This window comes from Macaca nemestrina, chromosome 2, assembly GCF_043159975.1.
Source record: "Macaca nemestrina isolate mMacNem1 chromosome 2, mMacNem.hap1, whole genome shotgun sequence".
Classification (NCBI taxonomy): domain Eukaryota; kingdom Metazoa; phylum Chordata; class Mammalia; order Primates; family Cercopithecidae; genus Macaca; species Macaca nemestrina.
Window position 1 is genome coordinate 132,308,361 of NC_092126.1, and position 16,442 is coordinate 132,324,802.

The window sequence follows — 16,442 nt, forward strand, 5'->3', positions numbered from 1 at the left end:
GATTAAAGGATGCAAAGTATTGCTCCTGGGTATGCCTGAGAGGGTGTTGCCAAAGGAGATTAACATTTGAGTTAGTAGACTAGGAAAGGCAGACCCACCCTTAATCTGGATGGGCACCATCTAATCAGCTGCCAGCACACCTAGGATAAAAGCAGGAAGAGGAACGTGGAAGGGCTAGACTGGCTAAGTCTTCTGGCCTCCATCTTTCTCCTGTGCTGGATGCTTCCTGCCCTCAAACATTAGACTGTAAGCTCTTCAGCTCTTGGACTTACACCAGTGGTTTCCCAGGGGCTCTCAAGCCTTCAGCCATAGGCTGAAGGCTGCACTGTTGTCTTCCCTATTTTTGAGGTTTTGGCTTCCTTGCTCCTCAGCTTGCAGACAGCCAATTGTGGGAATTCACCTGGTTACTGTGTGAGTTAATACTCCTAATAAACTCCCCTCCATATATACATCTATCCTATTAGTCCAGTACCTCTAGAGAACCCTAATACACGTGGTGAAGGATATTCTAAAGAAAAGTGTATGTTTCTACTGCAACTATGAACAGAAAAATTAAGAAAACATCTTCCTAGAATATATGCCTTATAGAATATGCTCCAAGATTTTAACACTTTGTCTTCAGTTATTTCAATCATATTATTTTAAGACTCTGTGTTATTTAAAAATTAAGCCATTAACGTTTATACTTCTTGTTAAGAAAAGAAGCCACACCAACTTGACGCAGTTAACAGGCATAAGAGCAGTAGTTACAGTACTATTTTTTTCAAGGACTCTTACTTGTTCGCACATTCTGCAAATAACACAATATTGTTAGTTCCACAAAGTACACAGTGTACTGAGTCAGTGCATGAGTACACATACACTGATCTTTTGTGATCTAGGTTTGTCCTCTCTATTAAATGCAGACCCACACAAGCATATCCACATATATTGGGGACCTCTAAGTCAAGGTTTCTCAACCTCAACAGTATTGACATTTGAACCTGGTTATTTATCGTGGCGGTCAATCCTGTGCATTGTAAGATGTAAGGCAGAACTTCCGGCCTCTACATGCTAGACACCAGTAGCACCCTCTCCCAGCTGTCTTGAGACAATGTCAAATATCCCCAAGGGGGCAAAATCGCCCCTGGTTGAGAAACATGGATTTACAGTTTAAAGGCATATTAACTCAAAATGAGAGGTTGTGCTAGTCCATCAGACCTGCTCAAAGCTCGGACTTATGAAAATAATTCTAATCCATCATAAACACCATGCCACCTCTATTTTATGTCTTCCTCCCTGCCCTTACCATGGGCGATTCCATGAATCTAAAGTTTTTGCATACCCACTTGTGAGTTTTCTCTCTCTCTCAAACACACACACTGATATGGTTTGGCTGTGCCCCCCACCCAAATCTCATCTTGAATTGTAACTCATACAAGCCCCATGTTTCATGGGAGGAGCTGGTGCAAGGTATTTGAATCATGGGGGTGGGTTTTTTCCTTCCCTGTGCTGTTCTTGTAATAGTGAATAAATCTCAGAAGATCTGATGGTTTTATAAAGGGCGGTTCCCCTGCACACACTGTCCTGCCTGCTGCCATGTAAGACATGCCGTTGTTCCTCCTTCACCTTACACCATGATTGTGAGGCCTCCCCAGCCACGTGGAACTGTGAGTCCATTAAACCTCTTTTGCTTTATAAATTACCCATTCTCGGGAATGTCTTTATTAGCAGTGTGAGAACAGACTAGTACACACACATGCATGCACACACACACAAATCCTGACTGACTGTGAGCTCACCATGAAACCTATGCTGACGAGGTGACCTGCCAAATTTAGGCATCACATTTTTCCTTATCAGGAATCTTACAGTACTTTATAGAAACTTTGTTCATAACACTTCATACTCTTTCTTATTGGCACACTCTCTTAAAATGCAAATTCCCAGAAGGCAGGAATTAAATCCTAAAATTTGACTTACTCTAAGGCCTCACATATCAAGGCTTCTGTTTACCTTTCCAGTTTTGTTTTCTACTGTTTCCAAGCCAGACCAAGCTACTTCTAGTTCCCGAGTTAGCCCCACTCACTCTCATATGCTTTGTGCTGCCTCGTTGCCTAACTCCCTCCACCATCAAATCCTTCCACCTACTAAATTCAGACCCATTGCTTCTCAAGGGGCAGCATCCCTGACCACCTCTCTGTTCTCCTTTTGAGTCCTTCATTAATAAAAGTTTGTTTCTCTGAACTAGTAAACTCAGAGTTCCTTGAAACCAGAACCTGAGTCTCCTTCTCATACTTCCATCTGGCATGTAGAACAGGTCAGACACAAAGGTGCCAAATTAAAACGATGAATGAACCAACATATACAACATACATATCCTCCCAACTCCCAAAGTGTTTTGGTAAAATCTTCTCTCTCTGTCATTCAGCTGTCTGCACGGAGAAAAATATCTTTTAAGTGGAAGGAGAACATGCCCAATAAAAAAATCCCAATGAAAACACATTGTAAAGACAGACCCTATGTCTCATCACACAGCCCATAAAGCCATGAAAGTTGTCTGCAGTCCAAACAGTAACTCTCCTTCTTAACTAAATGAATTCTGACGTCTTGAAAAAGTGGGCTGGGTGCAGTGGCTCACGCCTGTAATCCCAGCACTGTGGGAGGCTGAGGCAGGCAGATCATGAGGTCAGGAGATCGAGACCATCCTGGCTAACATGGTGAAACCCTGTTTCTACTAAAAATACAAAAAATTAGCCAGGCATGGTGGCACACATCTGTAGTCCCAGCTGCTCGGGAGACTGAGACAGGAGAATTGCTTGAACCCAGGAGGCAGAGTTTGCAGTCAGCAAAGATCGTGCCACTGCACTCCAGCCTGGGCAACAAAGCGAGACTCTGTCTCAAAAAAAAAAAAAAAAAGTGATGGGGCATCAAAAAATTTTTTAAATAACTTTGAAAATTAACTACTTTCTATTTCTGAGCTTCTGTTTTATTAATCATTTAAACCCAATATTTAGAAACCATTCGTTTTGACAAAATAAACTTCCTTGTACTACACATTTGTCTCATTTTATCATAAAACCATTCAGCATTATCTCTATAGAGCAGTATTTTGATAAATGTGTGGAATATAGTTTCCACCATAAAACAGACCTGTATATGCCAGCCGAAGATTCAAAAACAAGAATGCTTACCAGCTGAATAGCGGTCTGTTTTAGGACCCAAGTAACCACAGACTTACAATCAAATAATTCCCTGTCCCATCTCCCAAATCCCCAATGTATATTAAAGACCCACTTCAGTAACTCAGGGGAGGTTTCATAAGTTAATTATAACAAAAAAGTTTGGTAGAAGGGGAACAGCTAATTATTTTCCCTGTTTATATAATATAATCTATGGTTTTACAGAAAAGCAATGAAAACACTAGATAAGTATCTGTGGTGTGGATTAACAGAAATGCAAAAGGATATTCCAATTCCTATGTCAGCATTAATTAGTGCCCCATGCCAACATCTTCTTGCCTTTGTTTTAATTTAAATGTAAATTCAGGTGAATTTTATATTTTAGATCCTTTCTATTCTTATTGACAAATAAGATAAGAGGAACATATCAGCAGAGGATAGGTCTTCTCCACATGCCAATTAAGGGCATGATACTGCATAATTATTATGGGATAAAGATTAAGCAGGTAAAGCTAAAAAGCCCTAATGGAAACATATTCAGATAAGGAAGAGATCAAAGAGAGATGAAATCAGACATACATCCCAACCAAAGCTTAAACTTCCTGCACTTCTCAGTGACTTTGATCTAATAAACATTTATTGAACACCGACTGTTTGCCAGACAATGTTAGGTACAGGAGACACAGGCTGAAAGACCCAATCTCACCTTTCAGGGTGTTGGTACTTTCTGACCACAAATTTTACACACAAGTTACATGTTTACATCAAGCATAACCTGCACTGTCCAATGTGAAGCTTTGAGCCACAAGTCCCTATTAAATCTAAATTTGCACTAGCCACATTTCAAATGCTCCATAGCCATGGGTGGCTAATGACTACTAGCCACACTGGACATATACATCATCACATACAGATACAGGTATCTATCTACACAGGTTATCTCCATAAATATATAGAGAGGGAACATGTGCATCATCACAGAAAGTTCTAGAAGACAGCATATACAACATACGCTGCATAGACTCTGCTCAGATGCTCCATGATTGGTCCATATCACACTTCCTATGACACTAGGGAAACCATTTAGTTAACCTGCAAGTCTGTTTTGCCATAAACACAACCAAAATGTCCATCAATAAAGGAATAGTGACCAGGTGTAATGGCTCACAACCGTATAATCCCAACACTTTGGGAGGCCGAGGTAGGAGGATGGCTTGAGCCCAAGAGTTCAAGGCAGCAGTGAGTTATGATCATGCCACTGCACTCCAACCCAGATGACAGAGCAAGACCCTATAATTTTTAAAAAGGAAGAAGAATGGCTAAATAATTATGGCCTATCCATACATGGAATGCTATGGAGCAATTGAAAACACCCAGTTAGATCAATACATACCAGCACACAAAGATTTCTGCAACTTAATACTGATAGGAATAAAGCAGGATGAGTGTAATATCCAATGTGATAGCATTTATGTAAAACATACACTCATATTGAAATCTACCACTGTTTCCTACAACCCTAGCTCCAAATACACAAATATACAGAAATATATTGACCAAACAGATAAATGTAGTTACTTCTAGGGTGGTGGCCAAAGGGGATTTGCCCATACATAAAATTGAAAACAAGATAGTCTAGGGTAAGGTATTCATATTTTCTTTACTAAGATACTAATAGTCATCACTGCCCTATGAGTACTTTTTAGGTACTAATAAAAGTGCTTTGAATATTGTAAAACATTATTCTGAGTTAGACAGAATATAAAAAGAGTTTGTTAGAAGACAGTTAAGGCCTACAGAGGCAAGCAAACACATTGCCTGTAGAGAACAATCTGTGATTACCAAAGTCCATTCTCCACTGTACTAAAACTTCTTCATGGGCCAGCCAATGGGGAAAGATGAAAGTAAGAGACCATGTCCCTGTCCACAAACTGTTTACATACTAACTGGAAGGCATACGTTTTTACAATAACATGGGCTGAATGTCATGAACTGGAAATCCAAGTTGATGCAAGAACTTACAAGAGATTTGAAAGGAGAATAAGAAGAACTAAGCAGACCAGGTGTGTTTTATGGGGAGGAGGGCAATGGATGTAAATTAGTAATGTGCAGAAATGAAAAGAAATGGGAAGAACTCTGGATTGCCTAGGGTAGAGTACTGGAAAGAGAACTGAGACACAGATCTTGCAGGGCTCTGCAAGCCATGGTAAAGAACTTAGAGTTTATCTTAAAGACAGTGGGAAGACACTAAAGTGTGGCCTTCGGTGTGGGAGTGACATAAGTCATTCTGTTTGTGTAGATCATTCTGGCTACAGGACTGAAAGTGGAAGCAGAGATGTGGCACACTCAGCAAGATCTAAGGGTGACCCCTAGACTGTGGAGGTAGCAGTGGGATGGAGAAAAGTGGGCTGATTTGAGAGACAGCCAGGAGAAAGAATGGTTGTGATTTGGATTCAATTAATAGAGATGATAAATACATTAGACTTCCCCAGCTGGAGGTGTAGAAACTCCGTGTATTTCTTAAAAGAAATTTAAAAGTGCCATTTTTTAAATGTTAAAGATCTTCATCTTTTTTTATAGGTTCACAATCCTTTATCAAGAATCCCCAAATCCAAAAGCTCTGGAAATTGAAAGGTTTTCTGTAAGATGACAGCAAACCAGACTTGAATTAACAAGTTCTTTATCCAGCCTTATCCCATCCTGCATGAATATTTGCACATTTCACTGCAGATATAGTAATATTTCTATGATTATGGGGGGCAAGTGGAGAGTACATTAGGTCTGTAGGTAATAGATGGTATATGTGCTATGTTACCCACAAGAAATATGAGCAAATTCTGAATTCAGCAACACATTTGGCCCCCAAAGTTTCTGATAAAGAACTGTAGGTGGAAATTTTCCACTTTCACTTTCCTGCTTTAAAGGTGGCTGAGATGGTGCTGATACATATATACCACTGTAGCCACACAGCCCATATAGTTGTGTATGTCTGTGTGTGTGTTTGGTAGGGGGAATGGGATGCAGATAAATCAGCCATTCTTGTTCACTGTGCAATATGATCTGGAGTTAAGAATGTGTTTGTGTTTTAACTGCTGACCTTTAGACATGCATCAAATGAGACTGGAAATGTTCATTTTCAGGGAAGTTTGTGACACTGCAGAGCAACTGATACAGACTAACCCCGTGTATCTGTTCCCCTGGGGACTGACACTTGTTTCTAACATGGCGTCTGCTGGAAGAAGTCAGGGGTATCAAAAGAAATCAATCCCAGGTTTCCATCTACAACCATCGGCACAGCACTGTGCTAGGGGATCTGGAGATTACAAATGAATGATACATGATTCCAAACTATTCCCAGGGAAGTTGTTCCAAAGAGAATGTCCTAGAAATGTTTGTTAAAATGATAAGCTAGAAATAAAAGAGAGGATACTAATCTATGACACCAAGCATGAAGTAAGAAGTCATGCTGCTAATTTTGAGTACAGAGTATATAAGAGGTGGGAGAACAGGGCATCTGTGGAAACAATTGCTTTGGTGAGTGAGATTTGGAGACAGGTGGGCAAAAGGAATTGAAGCACGTCTTCCCAATTGCCCTATAATACAACTCCCCATTGGTACCCCTTGAGGGACATTATTGAAGACTTACCTTACCATCAAGACATTTTTGGAGTCGTATTTATGTTCATTTTGGATTGACACTGATCTCAAAGCAACCCTAGGTTTCTTTGGGTTGCAAAGGCAGCAAAGTAGAGAAATTCCCGGTGGGTTTTGACCTTTTTGAAATATCAGCGATACTGACCAGAGAGGTCTTACCTTCAACGCAAGAAGGTTGAGCCCGAGTTGTGCCAGCCACCTGTCCCGGGAAGCAAGAGCACTTAACCGTTTGTGACCGCTCTTCTATGCGGTTCTTATTGCAGCACCTGTGCACGGCGACCACCTCACAGGTACCCTGCTTGATTTGGTGGTGACCTAGTAGGTAATGGGGGGAGAAAAAAACAAACCCAGTGTTAGAAGGAAGTGACAGCACCAAAACCAGAACGATGCTATGATGACATTTTCCAACTTCCTGTGCTATGCTTATGAGTCTTTTTATAACATTTTATTTTGATAACATGTCATTTCAAATTTACATAAAGGTGGTGAGAAGAATGCAAAAAGCTTCTGTGAACCTGTGGTAGGCAGAAATGAGGCCTCCAGGATCATCAACCCCTGGGGCCACACTCATGGTTATGTCACATTAATTACATGACAAAGGAGATTTTGCAGATGTGACTGAGATTAATTGATTTTTTTGTTTTTTTGAGAGGGAGTCTCAGTCTGTCACTGAGATTGGAGTGCAGTGGCGTGATCTCAGCTCATTGCAACCTCCACCTCCTGGGTTCAAGCAATTTTCCTGCCTCAGCCTCCCGAGTAGCTGGGATTACAGGTGTGTGCCACCATGCCCGGCTAATTTTTGTATTTTTAGTAGAGACAGGGTTTCACAATGTTGGCCAGGCTGGTCTCGAACTCCTGACCTCAAGTGATCTGCCTGCCTTGGCCTCCCAAAGTGCTGCTGGGATTACAGGCGTGAGCCACCATGACTGGCCAACTGGTTGATTTTAAGAGAGGGAGTGTAGCCTGGATTATCCAGATCGGGCCATTCAGGGCTCAAATGAGCCCTGGAAAGCAGACAGATGAAGAGCTCCAGGTGCCATTGCTGGCTTGAAGATGGAGGAGCCACATGTCAAGGAAATGGAGATCTCAGTCCTACAACCTCAAGAAATGCCAATAACCAGAGTGAGCCTGGATGCTGATTCTTCCTCAGAGCCTCCCCATAAAGGAATGCAGCCTGTTGATACCTTGAATTTAACCAGATGGTGAGATGCTGGGCAGAGATTCCAGCCAGGCAGTGCTAGACTTCTGACCTGCAGAAACATGGTGCTAAATGTGTGGTACTTTGTTATTAGTTGGCAATTGCTGCTGTAACAGACTTCACCCAGGTTCACCAGCTAATATGTGGCCCCATTTGCTTTATCATTCACTCTCTCATGTTTTTCTAAGCCATTTGAGAGTAAATTTCAGACATGATGCTCCTTTACCCCTAACTACTTCACTGTGTATTTTCTAAAAACAAAGACATAAGGTTACATAATGATTAAAGATAGAAAATTTGACATGACACAATGCTACTATGTAATGTACAATCTATATCCAAATTTTGCCAATATCCCAATAATGCCTTTTATAGCTATTTTCCCCCTGCTCAGAATCCAACCAAGGTGCATGCATTGCATTCAATTGTCACATTTCATTAGCCTCCTTTATTCAGAAACTCCTTCTCAGTCTGTCTTTCTTGACCTTGACATTTTTCAAGAGTTATATGCCAATTATTTTGCAGAATGTCTCTCAGTTTGGATTTGTGTGATGCTTCCTCTTGATTAGATTCAAGCAATGCATCTTTAGCAGATTGTCCCAGAAGTGATTCTATATTCTTAGTGCATCATATCAGGAAACACCGAACGTCCTTTCATCCCATTATCAGTGCTATTACCTTTAATTAAATGGTGAGGATGGTATCTGTCAGGCTTCTCCATTGTAAAGGTATTATTTTTCCCTTTATGTTAGTAAGCATTTTGAGGGAGATATATTAGTGAGACTATGAATATATCCGATTCTTTATCAAACTTTCACCTACTAGTTTTAGTATCCATTGATGATTTCCACCTGAATCAATTATCAATATGATAGTTGTAAGACTGATTCTATGTTAATGTTCAAATCATCCCAGATCTGGGCAGGAGGAGACCCTTCCAATTGTCCCAGATCTAGGCAGGAGGAGCTGTGACATATTCTCATATTCTTCGAGAACTTACTAACCTTCTGACCCTCAAGAAGTTCCAGACTTACCTGGTATTTTCCCTGCCCCCATAATTTCTTCAAGAATCCTTGATTACTTTTCATGGGGCATCAGACTTAGAAACCTGAATCTCAATATGTAGGTTTACTCATCACAATTAGGGAGTGACTCAGGCCCTTTCAGCAAATAGGTCAAGGAAGTTTGTGTGCAGGTACAGCTTAAGTACACACTGACATCTCCGATTCCAATCTAGCACCACAGTTTCTTGCTACTCTCCCATCACCAACCACCTGAATTCCATCATCCTATGATAAACAAAGTAGTTTCTGTATTGCATATGTACTTAAGGGTAATTTACATTGGAATCCATTTATCAGTTAGGAGTCTTTTGTTAGAACAACAGAAACTGATTTGAGCTAACTTAATGCAAAGACACTTTACTGGAAGATCAGGAGTTTGTAGAACGAAGAGTGAGTGTAGCTAACCATAAGTGGAACTACTCTCATGGCTCGACCTGAATGAGTAATTCTACTCAATCTGTCATGCTGCTCCACACGTCAGTTCTAGGAAAGGGTGCATCTGACTGGCCTGACTTAGGTCACATGTCAACTGTGGCAGCCACCCTCTAAGATGCTCCCTTGTCATCCCCACCACAGAGTATTCACAGGTTTGTGCAGTCCCTTCCCACATGGTACCAGGTTTGGTCTATTTGAGCCAAAGCATGCAGCAGATGTGCTGGTTTGTCCAAAATTAGGTGGCTGTCATCTCCAGGCCCTCAGATCACTCACTCCGGAGAAACCCTGGCATGAGCAGCCCTACAGACAGGCCTAGGTGGTAAGAAACTGAAGTGTCCTGACAACAGCCGTGTCAGTAAACTTGCACACAGACCCCTTGCGCGGGCCCCTCCCACATTAATCCAGAGTTACTCGGTCTGTGTGACAACAGCATACCACAGCAGAAGTGATGGCTTGCCATGTACACGATTAGGTGATAAGACAATGGCATGCTCACTCACGTGTTCATCTGTTCTGGGGAAACCATGTTGTGAGCAGCCCTAGGTAGAGGCCCACATAGCCAGGAACTATAGTCTACTGCCATTGGTCACATGGGTAAGTGTGGAAGTGGATCCTACAGCCCAGCCAACAGCATAACTACAGTCTCATGGGAAATCCTGAGCCAGAACCACCCAGCTAAGCCACCCCCAGATTCCTGATGCTCAGAAGCTGTGCGTGAGATAATAATGTCTGTTGATTGTTTTAGGTTTTCAAGATTTGGGGTAATTTGTTACACAGCAGTAGATAACTAATACAACAACTCTGGCTATACCAGGCTGCAGAGACTTATCTTTGCTCTGATAAAAATAACATAAACAAGACTGTAGAGGTTCTGTCCAGAAATTATTAAGGAAAGACAACTTTTTCAAGTACCCTCAAGTGTGCTCATGATTTTTCAGATACATCCATTTACATAGAAACTGTTATGTGAATTGTAAGCAATTTCATCTACTCATTAAAAGAGGTCTCCCCGAGGATTCCCACTGGTGAATGCTTTGCTTAGTTTCTGTTGATGCATGTGTTTCAAAATAAAACCAATTTCAAAATATTCCATGATTCAGACTTTTTTATCCATAAAGACAGGCTTTCCAAACAATAACCTCTATATTATTCTGAATGTTTTCTGGACCAACCTTGTCACGCCATCTTCAATGTTGATGGCAGGAAAATTCAATTACTGGTGAGAACAAATGCTAAGGCAGACAGAACCAGTACCCAGAGAATCAAACTACCAGCAAGAGAGAAAGTTTTCAATCTACTACTTAAGAAAGCATGAATATGGAGAAGTGATTAAAATGATAAACCTAATTAAATGTTCATAACAAGAGCATTGATTTCCCCATAGGTAGTTGCATACAACTGTAAAATTAAATAAATAGTAATTATAATGTCAGTAAAATACTATGAAACTTTAGCACTGAGTGAGCAGAAAAGTAAGGGCTGGGAAAGGTTGGAGGGGAGATCCTGTCTTTGGTTCCAATTGCAAATCAGCAACTTTCAGTCAAACATTCCCTGGCAGCTAATGACTAGCTATGAGCAGGGGCCAGGAGTAGTCATTCACAGTTATCTCTCAGGAAATGTCCTCCCATTCGTCACTGTCTCAATCTGCTTGGGCTGCCATAACAAAATACCATAGACTTGGTGGCCTAAACAACAGAAATGTATTTTCTCACAGTTCTGGAGACTGCGAGTCTAAACTTAAGATGTCAGCCTGTACAGTTCTTGGTGAGAGCTCTCTTCCTGGCTTGCAGACAGTCACCTTCTTGCTATGTCCTCACATGGAGAACAGAAGCTCTGGTGTCTCTTCCTCTTTTTATAAGGACACCAGTCCTGTCCGATTAGGGCCATGCCCTTAAATGACCTCATTTACTCTTTATTACCACCTCACAGGCCCTCTCTCCAAATATAATCACATTTGGGGTTAGGACTTCAGCATACGAATGTTGAAAGGATACTGACATTCAGTCCATAACAAACCATCATGCCTTGGTTAGATTACTAAATGACCCTTGAGTCTGTAATGAAAGCAGTTTTAAACTCCACTAAGAAAATGAAAAATATATGTGTCAGTAACTTCTTGGAGCAGTCAAGAAACGATCTGGACGTTCAGTAATGCTATGATTTACTTAGAACTGTGTTGCTATATAACCATCCACAAGTACAAATGGATTATTTTCTATTCAAACTTAGGACTGGGCCACACTGCCCTGAATTATCAGCTTGCCTGAACCAGAATTTTAATTATTTATACAGCACCAACTATTGTACTTCACTGATTTTAAAATACATATTTTTTTCACCTTTTAACACATCAGGAGGTGACATAACTAATAGCACCTTATAATTGGCACTGCTTTTCCTTCTTAGGAATACACACAAAAGTGGTATATCTCACAACTGATGGCATCTTAGATTTGATAAAACATAGGTTTTAGGTACTGTTTGAATTTTTTTTTTTAAACAAATATCATCCTGCACAATCTTATAAAAATGCTATGGGGTAGGTATTATTTTTTACTCTGATTTTATCTTTAAGAAAATGTACAGAAATTAACTAATTCACCCAGGACCTCATAACTAGAGATTGAGAAGAGGTGAGACTCAAACCCAAAGATGGAGGAAAGGTTCCCCTCTTGCTTTATTGCTTGTATTTTACCAGGTAGAGCCAAAAATGGCATCTCTACCTCAGCAAGTCATGGGACATAGCTCAGTTTCCCACTGACAACATCTTTTTCTATTGGATGACAGTGTTTGTGTGGTTCCATGCAGTCTTTTTAGGAATTTGTGTATTGGTGACAGTGGACAATTGATGTGGTTTGACTGTGTCCCCACCCAAATCTCATCTTGAATTGAAGCTCCCACGTGTCGTAGGAGGGACCTGATGGGAGGTAACTGACTCATGGGTTGGGTGTATGTCTTTCCCATGCTGTTCTTGTGATAGTGAAAAAGTCTCATGAGATCTGATGGTTTGATAAAGGGGAGTTCCCCTGCACACACTCTCTTGCCCGCTGCTTGTAAGACATGACTTTTCTCCTCCTTCGCCTTCTGACATGATTGTGAGGCCTCCCCAGTCTTGTGGAACTGTGAGTCCATTAAGCCTCTTTTCCTTTATAAATTACCCAGCTTGGGATATGTCTTTATTAGCAGCATGAGAATGAACTAATACAACTATGATCTTTGAATAAGGATATATTTTTGTTTCATTGTAATTTCCTGGCACAGGAGGTAGGTACTCAACAATAGGTACTTAAAGTTCCTCAAAGCCTGATGATAGAAAATAAGGATCCAGTGTGAATGGCACATATAATTGTTTGAGCAGCTCATGTTATAACATTGTATTAGTTAAGGGTCTCCAGAGAAACAGGACCAATTGAATGTACGCGTAGAGAAAAAGAGAAGTATTTTAAGGAATTGTCCCATGCAATTATGGTAGTAGGCAAGTCCTAAGATCTGCAGTCCGCAAGATGGAGACTCAGGAGAGCCATTTGTGTAGTTTCAGTCCAAGTCCAAAGGCCTGAGAACCAGGAGAGCCAATGGTGCCTTTCCCATCTGAAGGTCAGCAGTCTTAAGACCCAGCAAAAGCCAATGTTTCAGTTCAAGTCTGAAGGCAGGAAAAGACTTATCTCCCAGCTCAAAGGCAGTCAGGCAGGAAGAATTCTCTCTTCCTCAGGGGTAGAGCAGCCTTTTTATTCTATTCAGGTCCGCAGCAGATTGGATGAGGCCCACCCACATTTGAAAGGGCCATCTGTTTTACTCAATCCACTGATTCAAATGTTAATCTCAGCCAGAAACATCCTCCCAGATACACTAGGAATAATTTTTACCAAGTATCTGGGTACCTCATGGCCCAGTCAAGATAACACAGAAAAGTAACCATCACAGATATCTTACAACTATGTATGACATATAGTATTATAGGATGAGAGAAAAATGAAAGCTGAAGCAGACAAGAAACTAGCAGCTTTTGTAATAAACTTAATTCTCCAAAAAGGTACGGGGGGATGCCTTGTTCAATAAGCCTGGTACCAGAGAGTGGCCACTTCAAGTAAATTCACTTAAAACAAAGATGAATTTTTCCTCTTAAACAGCAGGGGAACATAATGGTGGGACGATCCATCTTGAAAACTGAAGCTAAATATTGAGAACATAACATGAGGCCCATGCAATAAGTGAGAAGTTGCAGATGAAACTTCTCATATGGAGTTTACTTTAAAGTTTTGAAGTGTGAATTGGAGCAGGCAAGACTGCATTATCCAGAAATGGGGCTGCTCCTAGGAGGGAAAATGGACAAAGCAAAAAACAAAACACTGTCCCCTTCATGCTGTCTGTTAATCCTTTCAGTGGCTAAGCTACTTCCCTTCTGGCTTTGTCTGGGTGGGCAGATGGGGGGTAGATGGGTAGGTACTTATTTCTATTTATTTTACCAACTCTTACATACAGCGTACTATGTGCCAGAGACTGTTCTTGGTGCTCTTTGAGACACATTTTTTAAGTGGGGAAACTTGAAACTGTTACTCGATTCCTTTCCACACTTCTGAAATTGCAATCGGGTTGCATATTTTCTGTTCAAAAAAGAAGACTTAAAATATTGGCAGGGCTGTAACATGTGAGATGCCTGTTTCCTCATTCACCAGAATAGTTGATGTAGACACCATTAAAAGTGTTATGATAATCCTTACAACAAAAATTGATTGCCTCAGGATTGCTATAGAGGATGGATTAACTTTATCTGAAGGGTAAATAGTTTAAATACATATCATTTTTTTCTTATTAAATATACTTTTAAGAAAAGTTTCAAACAATAGAAAAGACACCCATTTGTCCCAGTGCAGAGAGGGCTTTGCTATCGTGAAAGGGATAAAATACAAAACCACATTGGCAATAGAAGTTCTTCAGCTGAAACTACTTGAAAGCTAATAGAGACACGCAAAGCATCAGATTAGGGAGACTTTCTTCATGCTATTATTTCCCTTGCATCCTTCTCCTTTTGTTCAAATCCTTTTTCCCCTTCCTCCTCCTGCCCAGCGCTAGAAAATACACCCTCAAAGAGAAGTCTCACACTCCACTGATCTTCTTACAAGGCATTTGTTTGATTTGAGTGTGATTTTCTGTATGGCATTTTCAGCCTATCCCTCCATGGGAGCAGAACAGAGGAAAGAGAAGGCTAAATACAAGATTTCATGAAATGAAAGCAGAAAATGAGGCCACGGATAGTTGCTTCCCTTGGCAAACGGGCCCAGTATTCCTAGTTGCAGTTCTCTCGTAATTCTCAACTTTCTTCTCCTATCCCTATCCCAGCTTGGCTGTTAATCAATAAGGAAGACATCGCAGTGTAGAAGATGATAGTAGCCATTTGATGGACAAACTTGGTAGTTTAGTTGTGAAGACAAATATCCACTGAGCTCTCACTATGTGCCAGGGCGTCTCCCAGGTGTTGAGGATATGACAGCAAAAAAGAGGGACACCTGTGGACTCAACAAGTAGAGATGCCAAATGGAATTACCTGACTGTTCTCCTAAGATGGAAATGGATTTATCTTTACCTGCTGGTAACAAAAGACAGGGTATTGAACTTAGGAGCTGGAATACTAGCTTCCAGACTTAGGTAATTTGATTAAGTCTCTCAATCTTGTATTTCGCATATGTAAGTAGTGTATGACAATTATGAAGTTTAAATAAAGTGCTTAATGAACACAGTGAACTACTTGAAATGCTGTAAATACTGAATAAATGCCTTTTGGCTTTTATTACATATTTATTCAGTAATGATTTGCTAAAAATTTACTCGTTGACAAGCACATGCTAATATAACACTGAACAAAACGAGCAAAAAAATCATCTTCCTCAAAGATCTTTCATATTTTAGTGATAGAAAAATCACAAAGCAAGAAAGGTGAGATTTAAAACAGGAAGAGCCTAAGAAACTAACATGTGAGTACTTAGTGAGACATTAAAGCTGTTGAAAAGAAAAAAAGCCTTGCAAAATCTGAGGGGAAATGCCCTTGTGACTAGAGCTGTGTCAGAGAAGGGACAATAAAGAGATGATGCCAGAAAGATAATGAAAGGTGTGTGGGTGATGACATGGGCCCCATGGATCACTACAGAGGCTTGGGCTTTTACTCAAAGTGGGGTGAGAAGTCACTGGATATTCTGAGCTTACACTGACTTAATGTGACATGTATTTTAAAAGAATCTACTGTGATCAGAGCAGATTAAAGAAGGGCAAGGAAGGAAGCAGCAGAGACAGTAATCCCTGGAAAGCTGGTGGTGGCCTGGACCAATGTGGTAGCAGTGGAGGCAGGAAGAACAGGTTGGATTCTGGAAGTAGAGGCTTCTAGAGGGGGAGATTCTGGATGTTAAGAGGCTAACTCCAAAGTTTCGGGTTTGAACAAGAAGAATGAGGTCATCCCCTAAATAAACCAAAGAAGACTAGGAGCTTGGTTGTTAAATTTCATATTTTGATTAGACACCTGAGAGAAGTCCAGACATTTAAGTCTGGAGTTCAAGAGAGAAGTCTAGCTTTAGGAAAGACATTTGCTCATTATTGGCACACGTATCTAGTACTTAAAGCCATGAGACTAGATAAAATCCAAGAGAAAAAAACTATAGTTACAGGATAAAGAAAAAGATTACCTCTATGTCAAGAGGCTGGGAAAGCCACTGGTGGCCTTAATTTAGAAAAAAAAAAAAAAAAAAGTGGCAGAAGAATGGAGGTAAATCTTGATTGGAATGGATTTGAGAGAGAGCAGAATTGAGAAATTGTAGACAGTAACTATAGTGACTATTTGAGAAATGGTGTTATCAAGGAAAGGAGAGAAATGAGAATGTCACCAATAGGATATACAGATGTTAGCCAACATTTTTAAGATGTGGGAAATTACAGCATGTGTGT

The 16,442-nt window shown here is 40.5% G+C and overlaps 1 protein-coding gene across 3 annotated transcripts in view; it reads right to left on the minus strand.

Moving 5' to 3' along the window:
* The window catches only part of TAFA4 (TAFA chemokine like family member 4), a 199,684-nt gene that overhangs the window by 20,732 nt on the left and 162,510 nt on the right, over positions 1-16,442 (minus strand). For all 3 annotated transcript variants that reach the window (XM_011744800.2, XM_011744793.2, XM_011744808.3), the window contains exon 4: positions 6,975-7,130. In XM_011744800.2, the coding sequence (XP_011743102.1) occupies positions 6,975-7,130 (156 nt within the window). The remainder of the gene's footprint in view (positions 1-6,974; positions 7,131-16,442) is intronic.